Source organism: Puma concolor, chromosome D3 (genome assembly GCF_028749965.1).
Source record: "Puma concolor isolate L17-30 chromosome D3, mPumCon1.1.hap2, whole genome shotgun sequence".
In the NCBI taxonomy this organism is placed as follows: domain Eukaryota; kingdom Metazoa; phylum Chordata; class Mammalia; order Carnivora; family Felidae; genus Puma; species Puma concolor.
Genome location: NC_141678.1, coordinates 53,959,473 through 53,973,840, shown reverse-complemented (window position 1 = coordinate 53,973,840; position 14,368 = coordinate 53,959,473). Strand labels below are relative to the sequence as shown.

The window sequence follows — 14,368 nt, the reverse complement described above, 5'->3', positions numbered from 1 at the left end:
GCAATAGATATTCCTGAACAATGACAATTTAAAAAGCTAATCAAGTTTGTGTAAACATTTATCAATATCCGTATTTAAGAACAGACACAGTAGGGGTGCCTGGGTGGCTCAGTCAGTTGACTGCCTTGATGTTGGCTCAGGTCACGATCTTGCAGTTCGTGAGATCGAGCCTCACATTGAGCCCTGCATCAGCCTCCTCGTTGCAGGTACTGAGCCTTTTGGGATTCTCTCTCTCTGCCCCTTCCCTGCTCTCTCTCTCTCTCTCAAAATAAATAAACATTAAAAAAAAAAGCAGACACAGTAGATATTTTAATGAAAGCAATGGTCCTGCCATTCTTTATTTCTAACAATAATACATATTTACAGAAGGAAAAGAATTGTACATTTTAAATTCTGATCACTATACAGATTTGTTGTTGTAGTTGAATAATAAAGGAATGAATTCCTCAGTGACTTTTTAAAATCCCTAAAATCAATGTTTAAAGGTACAAATGATACTATAAACATTGAATAACTGGAGTACACTCACTTCGAAATGAAAGACACCTAACACCAGGTAAAGAAACAAAGCAGATCTCTCTTAGGAGATCTGATCTGAAACTCTCTTTATCCTAGATTCACAATCCAACTTTTCAAGCTACAATTTAGAAACTTGGGTTAAAAAGCCCACAAAGAAAAATCTCCGTAGGTTTGTGTTGGGTTAGAAGAATTTGATCTTTAAAGAGTAACACGTGAACCAGTTTTTCCTTTATAAGGCCTTGAAAAAATTGCATCTTGAAGCACTATAGAGAAAGTAAAATATTTTGTTAATAGTCAACAGCTTCAAATACTGGTTCTCATCCCCCCCCCCCCCCCCAACCCCCTGGTTTGATGGAGAAATAACGGACATACATCACTGTATACTTATGTTTAAGATGTACAGTATGACAGTTTGATTTACGGTTTTCATTTTTTTGAAACAATGAATTGTCAATTCCTTTTTATAAAAGGTTAAAGGCACAGTGAAACAATGAGTATTTGCACTTCACCATGTTAGACCTCAAGATAATTAATTCAGAAGGCAAAATAATTCAGGCGGCCAGCACCTCGTTTGTCCTGTAGGTGGCAAAATTATCCTAAGAGGAATCCAGGGACAGGATGCAGAATTGCTGTGCTGAAGTTAATAGTGGTAAAGGATTTAAAGCTTGCCTTAAAATATGGTTTTCAACGTTTTGAAGTTTTTTTGTTTTACAGATTTAAAGATGCCTTTTGTGTTGCTCTGAATTAATAAAGCTTTATTTTTCTGGATAATCAGTACTAATGCTCAGAAATAAATTATTACTATTATTATTATTATTTTTTTTTTAGGGACTAGATTTTCAGTCTGGTTATCTTTGAAAAATGCCTCTCTTTTTGTACTTGTCGTCTAGCAGGTTTTGCTTTATTGGATGGTCCATCCAAATTGCAGGACAAGAGCTTGTGAAACTAAAAACCTCTTCCTACTTGTTTGCAGCTGTAAAAAGCAAGCTTGAAGCCAGTATCTAAAAGAGAGGAAATAAGGCCTTCTAGATTTCATCCGGTTTTATGTTTTTCTAATTACCTCACAGAGGATGGCAGAATAGTAAGCAAGACTTTAAAGAAGGAATGGATAATTATAAAGCATTTGGGGCAGCGTGATTATGACTACATTTATGTGTAAGAAACAAAGTTTATAATGATTACAATTAAAAAGCTAAGTATAGCCAAATATTTTATCCTCAGTTGTTATCACTAGTCTTCATAGCTTCCTTTTCTTCCTTTCAATACAGAAACATCATTCTATGTCCTGGATTCATCATTAAAGATCCAGATATGAAAAAAACAGAGTCATCAGGTAACCACCAGTGACAAGCACTATATATATAGCTATTTGAAGAAGTAAGACTAAAGGGGGGATAGAAGGGAGACAGTATAGTATGTTATACCAATATGTTCTGGAAATGCTGACATAGTATGACTTTTTTTTTTTTTTTTTTTTTCAACGTTTTTATTTATTTTTGGGACAGAGAGAGACAGAGCATGAACGGGGGAGGGGCAGAGAGAGAGGGAGACACAGAATCGGAAACAGGCTCCAGGCTCCGAGCCATCAGCCCAGAGCCTGACGCGGGGCTCGAACTCACGGACCGCGAGATCGTGACCTGGCTGAAGTCGGACGCTTAACCGACTGCGCCACCCAGGCGCCCCATAGTATGACTTTTAAAAATAGAGAATGGGTAGAGCAAATGAAAAAATTTTAATTGTTTCAGTTACCATATTGGTGATGATGGTTTTAGCATTGTTATTCTGAGGCTGCTGCATGTGTAAGGTAAATAAAGGAAGTGAATAATTGTGGGATAGTCTAACTCTATCATGCCCTGTGTCCTTGAAAACCAGGATTCTCGGTGTAGAAAATGGAGACATAGTAGTAACAGGAAGGATTAAGTAAAATCCCTATAGTACTCAACTTGACTTGGAAGTTTTACAATAAACTCAGAAAGTGTCTTATCTTGTGAAAAAAAATAGGTATTTCCTAGCTCTCTCCTAGAAACCATGGCTAAGCTACTAGCAACGAGCATGCATAGAGTCCTGATTATGATTTTGAAATGCCATTTCTCACTGAAAGTAACCAAGCTTTTTAGAGAGATGGCTGATTCCAGGTCTGGGGCAAATAACACACAAGTTGAGCCTGGATCTTCTGAGATAGCAAGGAAACTATTAAAGATGGCTAGTGTAGGGTCAAAACGACTCAGCACCAACTTGGGGTGGCTCCCAATAGCCAGATATGGGACAATTTGAACTTCAATAAGGTAATATTTGAAATGGGTTGAGGCCTATCAAACATGTTTGAATTCATGAGTTCGTAACACTGAAAAAAAAAAAAAGAAAAGAAAAAGTGATCTCTGGAAGAAATAGGAAACAAGTTTATTATCTTGAAAATTAGTAAATAAAGGGAAAATACAAACATTTACTTTCCCTTTCCTATACAAATCTGACCGTTAGTCAACCAAATAGAAGATGTGGGGAAACATCTCTTTATAAAAATGTTCCAACTAATAAATGAAAGAGAAATGATAGGGTTAGAATATCCTCCAACTCACAATAAATCAATGGATCAAGGCATTGAGTATCAATTTCAGCTGACATCACGAAAAGAGAGAACCAGACATTGTGTGCCCTCTGATGAAAGAACACACCATGACCTATAATCTTGCCAAAAAGGATTAAACCTGAGTCTATTATATTTGGATCCATGTGTCAATATTCAGAGGAAAGAGGAACATGCTGAATTGCACCATGAGTATGCAAACAGCAAAATACAGGCTGTGGATAACTCTATCCAGACCAAGTTCTTAACTAATAATACATTTTAAGGAAAAGAAAAAACCTACAGATTAAAAATACACACTTAGGTATTGATATCACTGTAGTGGTTACTCCTGTGGAAGACAGCTAATAACTGTGAGTGGATACACAGAAGATATCCAGAGTGGCTGGCAGAGTTCTAAAACTGTTTCCTACATTTTCTGTTTGGTTTTCAGTATTTATATTTTATTTTATTTTTTCTAAAAGATAAAAGTAAAAAAAAAAATCAAAGCCCTTAGGATTTTCCACTAAAAATTATGAATATGAACACTTCTATAAATATCAGCTAAAGGTCCTTAAGAAATTACCTATATTATAGAAATATTTCTAAATAATAAGCTACAAATATTTGAAAAATATAATACTAAATTCTTATTGTGCATAGTTATAAAAAGTCAAAGGATTAAGTATACATTGTTAACACATTTACTTTGTTTACAGTATTATGTTTTATAATTTGGTTAAGCGGACTTTGTTGACTTCCAAGATTTTCCTTTCCTACTTTGATACAAGGCTACCCATATTATTCTGTTAGAGATTAGATAAGCACTAGAGCAGATTTCAGGTTTCCTTGAATGTCCATACTTGGTTTCATTCTCCATCTTTTTACATAGAACAAATATAAGTTATCTTGCCCAACTATGATGATAGTTATTAATCTATAGCATTACACATAGTATCATCCAATTTGCAAATAAAGATCGTTCACCCACATATCCTGCCTCATGTTCTCTTCTATACCTTGGTGGCTGATGGAGACTATTTTTTGTTAAGTGTCTAAGAAAGTCAAGAATGTAAAACAGATTTAAACCATCCCAATGAAAGCAGTTTTAAAATGCAATATAACAATAAACATAGACAAACATATAACTGTGTTGTACATTTTTGCCCATCGAACATTGACAATTTCCCTCCAATTGTTCGAGCAGCATCTTAACAAATGGTGCAATTGAATGGTCTCCTCTCCTTTCCTTTGAATAAAATTATGTGGTGTTTGAGTGATTCACATATTCCAGAAGTGACCGGTCTAAAACCCTTCGGATAAGAGCTTCCTCAATTATATTAAAATCCTACAATAAAAAAAAATAATTAGAAACATAGAATCAGAGATGATAGTTTTCAGCAACTGGAGGATAAAGGTCAAGGCAATGCCTCATTTTGCAGGAAAGTAGAGCTCTGAATTTAGTGACCTGTCCCACGTTTCCACAGAAACTCTCATAAACTTATCCCAGAACTTTTGCTTTGGGGCTAGTACATTTTTCTAGTTCTTCTTAATGCATAACAATTAACTTGTTATTGTCATAGTAGAATAGCCTTGATTTGGAGTTTACACTAGTAATCTTTAGTCAACATTATAAATCATGGTCAGGGTGCTATGTTCCAAGTAAACTTCTAATATGGAGTAAAGTCAAGACATTCCCCTAGAATTAACCAATCCCAGGACTTCTACTGAATATCTATCTCTGAAAAATATATTGAACACAAAATTCTCCTTGCCTCCCGATGGTCAAAATGGCTTTCGAACCTTTAAGTTAGCACGTGCTGTAAATAAAACAAAAACTATTAAGAGCCCTATCCTGTGCAACTCATCTCCTCTTCTATAATAATAATAATAATAATAATAATAATAATAAGGTAAAGTCTCTATTGGAAATCTATTCTAAAACATAAAAGCATAAATGCAAATCAACAAAATCCAAAGGAAAGCCACAAGGCCTAGGTGAGAACAAGATTTGGACCAATCCTGGTTTTTTCTTAGGCAATTTATTAACTTTTGAGCTTCAGATGTTTCATAGCGAGTGACGACAGTAACACAATACTCACTTCATAGAAGCTGCTGTAAGGAATAAGATGAGATAATATGCCTAAAGTGCTTAGTATAGTACTTAGTAGCTTGGGAAACCAAAAAGTCAAAACAAACAATACTGCTTCTACCTTATTTCCACATCCAAGAATATGGTTTTGAGTGGGTTGAAAGTACTCTCATCAAAGTCGCTTCCTCCTGACCAGCCCTGAATCATACTTTGAAAAATCTCGAGAAGAATGGAGTGACTATGAATAGCCAGAACAGATATGAAATCAACCTAGTTTTTAAAACACCTATCAGAGCTAAGGGAAAGAGGAAGCCCTATGTGTTGTAAAACACGAGAACATATAGACCGGAACCAGCCTCTGTTGAGGCCCTGGGAGCTTCAGCAGCCAGAAAAGACATTATTTGAGCGCTGGAGCTGAGAACATGAAGCCTCTGTTGTGTAGCCTGTTCAATTCTTCAAGTGGTCCTAGTACCCCCATTTATCCTCTCCCCATCTCCAACTCGCCTAACGCCCTTGCCCAAACTGTGCATATCACTTTACATGCACTATCAAATTTAAGCCTCTCAAGAGCTTATGGGACAAAGTGGTTTTACTCTCCTCACTTATCAAATGAACAGACAGGCTCAGTGGTTAAATACCTTGCCCAAGGTCACAGAGCTGTGACCGAGTGGTTACGTAAACCCAGGTCAGAACCCAAGCTCCTCGTGTTGTAACCACAGTGGGCAGATCAGAAAGCAGGGAAAAAATTTTCAAGTGACAGTCTTCAACAATTATTGAATTCTATCTTGAAATTGCATTTAAAAAATTGCATAAAAAGAAAGCAGTAAAAAAAAAAAAAATCATGGGGCGCCTGGGTGGCGCAGTCGGTTAAGCGTCCGACTTCAGCCAGGTCATGATCTCGCGGTCCGTGAGTTCGAGCCCCGCGTCGGGCTCTGGGCTGATGGCTCAGAGCCTGGAGCCTGTTTCCGATTCTGTGTCTCCCTCTCTCTCTGCCCCTCCCCCGTTCATGCTCTGTCTCCCTCTGTCCCAAAAATAATTAAACGTTGAAAAAAAAATTAAAAAAAAAAAAAATCATGTGAAAATTGTATGCAAAGTTAAATTTAGCCCTTAATATTTCATGTATTTAGATAGAGGAAACAATAAAATATACTATTTCAGAACATGGCTATGAGGGATTTCCTCCCATAATAGGCAATACCCCCTTTGCTGAAAGGGACTCAGGGGATAACACATTACCCTCACATGGCAACACATGGAGCAAAGTAGAACAAAGGCTACATTAACTTTTGGCTTGTTGTTCTCATTCCTGATCATGGGAAATACGGTCATAAGTTAGAACTATTCATACTACATCTAACTTTTCTTCCATCTTAAAAAAAAAAAAAAAATCTTGGGTGGGGGAGAGGTAATTGGATGAAGGTGGTTGAAAGGTACAAACTTCCACTTATAAATAAATACTGGGGATGTAATGCACAACATGAAGGCTGTAGTTACCACCAATGTATGGTATATTTGGAAGCTAAAAGTTCTCATCACAAAGAAAAATTTTTTATTCTGCATCTATATGAGATGATGGATGTTAAGTAAAATTATTGGTGGTAATCATTTCACAATACATAAACAAGTCATTATACTGTATATCTTAAACTTACACAGTGCTGTAAGTCAATTACTAATAATACTGAAAGAAAAAATTCTTTTTTAATTTTTAAAATTTTTATTTTTTTGAGAGTACGCATGAGCGCATGTGAGCAGGGACGGGCAAAGGAAGAGTGAGAGTGACAATGTTAACAGGCCCCACACCCACCACAGACCCCGATATGGGACTTGATCCCACGACCATGAGATCATGACCTGAGACAAGATCAAGAGTCAGATGCTCAACTGACTGAGCCACCCAGGTGCCCCCCGAAAAATTCTTAATACAATGAGATTAGCCATGAGTTGGTAATTACTGATGGGTAGTTATTGATGACATGTGGGAGTTCATGGTACTGTTCTGGCTACCTTTGTACATGTTTATAATTTTTCCTAATAAAAACTTTTCAGTTTTGAAAAAGTCCAATAAACATGACTTTTGTGTTTTATGGAATTTAAATAAAACATGACCTGTGTGTCTTACTACACTGATAACACCATATCTGTTATTAGCCATTCAATGTAGTATCAACTGCATGCAGAATAAACTCTGAGCCATTTCATTACTCATGTGATATAATTTCATCTCAGGTACATAAGTTTTCAACTTCATAAATATTAAAACTAGACACACAGAGGGACTAGAGTAAAAATTAAAATAATTTGAAAGTGAACTCTAGTACCTTATACAAGGAGCAATTATCTCAATCACAAAGAAAATAATTTTGTCTAAGGCAGATAACTCATATTAATAGTCAAGTTTATAAAACACTGTATTTTATAATTTCCTACTTAATGCTATTACTTAACTTCAGGTCTATACACATTTTTTCCACCATAATTTTCTTTGCTTGAATTTTAAAAGGTAAGGTTAACACATACCACATAGAAACAATGTAAAAGTAAGAAAATATACTTACTATGAAATCATCATAAAACAAAGTGTGATTGACTTGCAAATGTCTTATTAAACTGCCACTGAAGCTGCCTGGATTTTCATTAGGTAGTAATCGGCAGAGTGGACAGAACTGGAAATGAAGGAAACCAACAGTTCAAGAAAGAATTAAAAATAATCATTAGTGTCAGAATTTTTACAAAATTAAAAAAAAACTATTCAGCAAAGTGAATTTTAACTTTATGAATCTATTGACCATTCCTCACCATCATATTTTATTTTTTATCTATCTACCTATCATCTATCTATCTATCTATTTTTTGAGAGACAGTGAGCATGTGCATGTGCACTCAAGCAGGGGAGAGGCAAAGGGAGAGGGAGAGAGAGAATTTTAAGCAGGCTTCACTCCCAGTGCAGAGCCTGCCACAGGGCTCGATTCCATGATCATGAGTTCATTACCTAAGCTGAAATCACGGGTCGGACGCTTAACCCACTTAACCAACCGACTGAGCCACCCAGGCGCCCCCTCAGCATGATATTTTAAAACTGCATAAATATTAATAATACTAAGTAAAATTGCATTTATTTCTTCATATGCACTTCTGTACATATTTATCAACTTATTATTTAAACAATACTGCAGTTAGCAGATCGATTAATTGCCTCGCTCTTGAAATATATAAGATTTTTTTGGTATGCAGATATTTTGTTATTACAAATGATGTAATCTATAGTGTTCACCTTTAGATTTATTCTCATAGAACAACATAGAACAATTCTCATAGAACAATGGAGATTAGCAGGTCAACAACTATGAACATTTGTAGTTCCTAATATCTATTGCCCTAAAGTTTTTTATTTCCACCAGCAATATAGATTACAACCCACTAGCATCAATTAGTATTTACACATATTTTCCTAATTTAATAGCAGTAATGGCTTTAAAAAATAACCTTCTTCATTTTCAAACATTTATAAACTCATGAGAAATTCCAAAGATAATGCCAGAGGTCTTATGACCCCATCACCTAGCTTCCCCAATGGCAACATCTTTTTTTTTTTTTAATGTTTGTTTATTTTTGAGAGCGACAGAGTGTGAGTTGGGGACGGGCAGAGAGGGGGACACAGAATCCCAAGCAGGCTCCAGGCTCTGAGCTGTCAGCACAGAGGCCAATGCAGGGCGCAAACTCCTAAGTGGTGAGATCATGACCTGAGCCAAAGTTGGACACTTAACTGACTGAGCCACCCAGATACCCCCAAATCTTTTTTTTTTTTAATGCTTACGTATTTTTGAGAGAGAGCAAGCACGAGCGGGGTGGGGGCAGAGAGAGGGAGAGACAGAGGATCCAAAGCAGGCTCCATGCCAACAGCAGAGAGCCTGATGTGGGGCTCAAACCCACAAGCCATCAGATCATGACCTAAGCCAAAGTCGGTCACTTAACTGCTTAACTGATTTAGCCACCAAGCGCCCCGTCCCAATGGCAACATCTTACGTAACTGTAGTACATTATCAAAACCAGTAAATTGGCAATTAACAACAAACCTTACTTAGAGTCCACCTATTTTTGCATGAACTCAGTTTTTTCGGTGTGCCTGTGTAGTTGTATGAAATTTTATCACATGTATAGATTTATATAACCACAAACACAATCAAGATACAGAACTGCCATGTCATTACAAAGGAACATCCTTGGGCTTCCTCTTTACTTTGTCTCTTCTCCCTAAACCCTGGTATCCACTGATCTGTTCTCTACGTCTAGAACTTCATCATTTTGAGAATGTTATATAAATAGGATTAATCTTTTGAGATTGGCTTTTTTCACTGAGCATAATGGCTCTGAGATTCACCCAGGTTGCTGAATGCATCAAAAGTTCCTTCTTTTTTATTGCCGAGTAGATCTCCCTGATGTGGATGTGCCAATGTATCCATTTACTTTCTGAAGGACATTTGTTGTTTTCAGTTCTTGGCTGTTATAAATGAAGCTGCGGTGAATATTGGTATACAGATGTTTGCATAAACATGTTTTCATTTCTCTAGAATAAGTTTCCAGGAGTGTGATAGCTGGGTCATATGGTGAGTTTTACGGTTAACTTTGTAAAACACTGCCAAACTATCTTCCAGAGTGCTTGTTCCATTCTACATTCCTACTAGCAATGTGTGAGTTATCACCAGCATTTGGTACTGTCTATATTTTTAAAATTTAATTGTATTGTGTCGTAGTTTATTTATTTTGAGGGAGAAAGCACGAGTGGAGGAGGGGAAGAGAGAGGGAGAGACAGAATCCCAAGCAGGCTCCTCATTGCCAGCGCAGAGCCTAGTACAAGGCTCGAACTCACAAACGGTGAGATTATGACCTGAGCCGAAGTCGGATGCTTAACCTTACCCCGTGTGTGTGTGTGTGTGTGTGTGTGTGTGTGTGTGTGTGTGTATGTGTGTGTGTGTGTGTGTGTGTGTGTATTTTTTAATTTTAATCATTTTGATAGGTGTGCAGTGGTATTTCATCATGATTTTAATTTGTATATCCCTAATGGCTAATTTAAATGACTTTCTTTAGGGGCGCCTGGGTGGCTCAGTCGGTTGGGCGGCCGACTTCGGCTCGGGTCACGATCTCGCGGTCCATGAGTTCGAGCCCTGCATCGGGCTCTGGGCTGATGGCTCGGAGCCTGGAGCCTGTTTCCGATTCTGTGTCTCCCTCTCTCTCTGCCCCTCCCCCGTTTATGCTCTGTCTCTCTCTGTCTCAAAAATAAATAAAACGTTAAAAAAAAAAATGACTTTCTTTAACAGACACTATTATGTTTTAACTTAGGTTTCTTTTTAAAAATTCCATTTCCTCATGCATTCATTTTAAAATACGAGATGCAGTGGTGCCTGGGTGGCTCAGTTGGTTAAGCATCCAACTCTTGATTTTGGCTCAGGTCATGATCTTGCTGTTCATGAGTTTGAGCCCTGAGTTGGGCTCTGCATTGATGGTGTGGAGTCTGCTTGGGATTTTCTCTCTCTCTGCCCTTCTCCTGCTCTCACTCTCTAAATAAATAAATAAATAAATAACTTAAAAAAATATGAGATGCAGAATCATTACTGAATGCAAGGTATGTGTTAGGCATTAAATTAGGTACTATTCTTATTTGATCCTCACAACCCAATTTTTTTTTTATTTTTTTCTATGTTTATTTATATTTTTGAGGGAGAGAGAGACAGATTGTGAGCGGGGCAGGGACAGAAAGAGAGGGAGACACAGAATTGAAGCAGTCTCCAGTCTCTGAGCCATCAGCACAGAGCTGTCAGCACAGAGCCTGATGTGGGGCTCGAGCTTGTGAACCTCGAGATCATGACCTGAGTCCAACCGACTGAGCCACCCAGGCGCCCCGATTAATTTATTACCCTATTCTCTTCAGGAACCCAATTTCAGAAAGGAAAAAAATTAACTTAAATTTATACCACTTTAAGTATCAGAATGGGAATCTAGGCCTCCTAATAGGCAATTCAACATTCTTTTCATATTATAACAGTGTTTAATCTATCTGCTTGGATGATAACATTTTCCTTTACATTTCAATGAGGGCTTTATGTAATTTTTTCTTACTGTTTTATGGAGGTCTTGGTTTCAGTATGCTCAATATCTAAACATATACTTCTGAATTCTGCGCTACTCCACTAATATTTGTCTTATTTTTATTTATTTACTATTTTTTTAATGTTTATTTTTGAGAGCGAGAGACAGTGTGAGTGGGAGAAGGGCAGAGAGAGACAGAGACAGAATCTCAAGCAGGCTCCAGGTTCTGAGCTGTCAGCACAGAGTCCCGTACGGAGCTCGAACTCACAGAGTGGGAGATCATGACCTGAGCCAAAGTCGGATGCTTAACCAACCGAGCGACCCAGGCGCCCCAATATTTGCCTTATTTTTAATAAAATTACATCATTTAAGTTACTATTGCTTTATAATCATTTCCGATTTTCTAATCACAAAATGCTATCCCAAGATAGCACTTAATCTACCCTGAGACCCCTATGTAGTAATGAGAACACAGCTGAGACCAAGAAATATTTTAAGGAAAGGCAACATTAATTTTTTGTGGTGTGAAGGAAGGGAGACTAGTTATAGAAGTATGTTCACTCAATACTCTTTCTTGTGCCTCTACTATGTGCTAGGCACCTGGAATACGGGAACCAGTAAAGATAGGGTTGTGTTGCATGGCCTGTGAAATCAAAGAGCCTTGGGTTCAAATCCCTGCAGATTCTTGCTTGTTATGTGACCTTCAGCACATGAGTTTCCCTCTTCTATGAAGTGGAGATACTACCACCTACCCTGTAGAGCAGTTATGATGTTTAGAGATAATGTCCTTAATGTGCCAGGTACACACTAGGCACTCAGTAAACACCATATATTTACTACTATTTGATCCTTGTTCTTGAAGAGTTGGAGCTCCATGACGGAAGCAACTACGTGTGTCCTGTTCACTCCTGCATTCCCAGTACCTGGAAAATTGTTTCCCATTTCATCTCTACCTCTCACTGACTTAACCTTGGCAAGTAACTAATCTTATCCTGCAAAATGAGAACTATCTCTGCTTTGCGGGGCTGTTTGTGTATTTAAAACACATCATTTAACATTCTGAAGCTCAGTCATTATATGAGCTCAGTCCTTGGCACAAATAGTAAATGGCAGCTATTGTTATCATTGAAGCAAATACTTTTACTACTGCATAGCAAGTGCTATACCTGAGACGTTACGCTATATGTTCAAATGTTATACTCAAAACAACAGTTCAAGACCTAAAAAGGGAATCATTAATTTTGCCCGGGAAATCAGCAAAAGCTTCAGCCAAGCTGCTGGTAACTGAAATGAGTCTGGAAGAACGAGCCAGCAATGCCACAGTGAGGAACATCAACAGGCAGAAAAATCAATGTGGGAGACGGCCGGAGATCTAAAAGGACAGGCCTGCTTAGGCAATGGGAAAAGCTGTAGGAGGCTGAAGACAGGGCCTGTGGCAGAAGTAGTAGGACATGAGACTGGAAGGATACACTGGGAGCAGTTCTGCTCAATAGATGGTTCATTTGAGCACCTATTCTGGTTTCTGGAGGCCCCATGTCAAGAGTCAGAGGTACAGAGATGCTAACCCCTGGCTCAATGATTAAGGAGCTTTGAGATCTAGCGAAGGAGAAAGATACAGAAAGCCTGGAACTTTAAGTAGCTTTTGTTTTTCGTCTGATTTTAGTAGGAACTAGTGGAGATGAGACTTCAGTCTTCTGCTGTACATCTACCAGAAGGACATTGTAAAACAGGCCAACAGCTATAGTACTCTAAAGATTTTTTGTGTGTCTTACATTGAAGGATCTGACCTGAAGGAGGAGAGGGCAAGAATAGGAAGGGGAAAGAAATGGTACGAGAGTTACTAATCATTACCAAGTACCTAAGTGTTCACCTATACCCTCCCTACTGCTGCCAATGGCTAATATCGGCTCATCCTTTATTATTTGCCTCTACTCAGTGCTCCTGGGCCACGCTACTCAGATTAGGAATCAACCATTGTGCAGTGTGCATTCAACAGATGTTGGCCTCATCCCAGTATGGACTTTATCTGATGGTGAACAGCACAGGTGAAAAACAGCCTCCAGATTAGAAGCTACCACCAACTTCAATCCTTCGGAACATCTGTTACAATGGACACCCAGCTCTATCTGTGGTTTAGGTTAACTTTTCCACAGCAACCATCTGATGCCAAGCACCACTTGGGGAAGAAATTTAAAATTCCTGAGTCAAAAAAAAAAAAAAAAAAAGAGAAAAGAGACATGCACCGAAAATAATTACAGACAAATATGTAACCAAAATTAAGGTACCAGACTGCACATCTAATTTAGTAAGAGTTTGAAAGCAAATTTAATACAGATTTTTCTTCCTTCCAAAACATATTCTCCCACTACCCAGTCGAGTCACAGATATTCTAAATATCCACAGAAATAAACCTCTGTGGGCAGGTGGCTCAGGCTCTAGTCACCACAGTTTATGTTCCAAACCAATAAAAGTCCTGTCCCTTCCCTTAAGGAATGAATCTCAGGAACAAGGCAGAAATTAAGAGACTACTGCATCCTTTGAATGAAATGATGTTTTCTTTAATATCTTATTTTTCGTAATCACTGTATCCTCCTATGTGCTAGGTTGTCTTCCAACAGCTGGCCAAGCAGTGTTGAACCAAGAGGTTCCATGACTTCGTGAACCAAATAACTTACAGGGAAAGACAGACATGAAATGAATACACAATTACAAATTGTGATGAATAAGAAAAAAAGAGGAGAGAAAAGCAAGAGCTACAAGTAATTTGGGGGTCAAGGAGGGCTTCCCTGAGGAAGTGAGATTTAAGAGGAGTTCTAAAGGATAAGTAAGAGCCAACCACTGAAAGAAAAAGAATAGCCAGAAAGTGTGGCTCTTGTTGAAACATCTTCCCTTTAGAGGACAAAATACCAAATTTCTCTCAAAAGCGGTCTCACAATTCAATCTGAAGCAAGCTGTTTATGTCATTGGCCTCCTTTGAGTTTAATATTCCAGAAATGTTTTTAAATAAAACATTGCAGATGGGGCACCTGGTGGCTCAGTCATGTAAGCATCTGACTTCGGCTCAGGTCATGATCTCACAGCTTGTGAGTTCGAGCCCCATGTCGGGC

General features: G+C 38.0%; 1 protein-coding gene across 1 annotated transcript in view; it reads right to left on the bottom strand.

The window, feature by feature from the left end:
- Nucleotides 1-305: 305 nt before the first annotated feature.
- RNF125 (ring finger protein 125) overlaps nt 306-14,368 on the bottom strand; it is a 41,164-nt gene continuing 27,101 nt past the window's right edge. Inside the window, exons 5-6 of the mRNA XM_025931228.2 lie at nt 7,733-7,840; nt 306-4,430 (exon numbers count right to left, since the gene is read on the bottom strand). Coding sequence (XP_025787013.2) covers nt 4,344-4,430; nt 7,733-7,840 — 195 coding nt within the window. The 3' untranslated portion in view covers nt 306-4,343. The remainder of the gene's footprint in view (nt 4,431-7,732; nt 7,841-14,368) is intronic.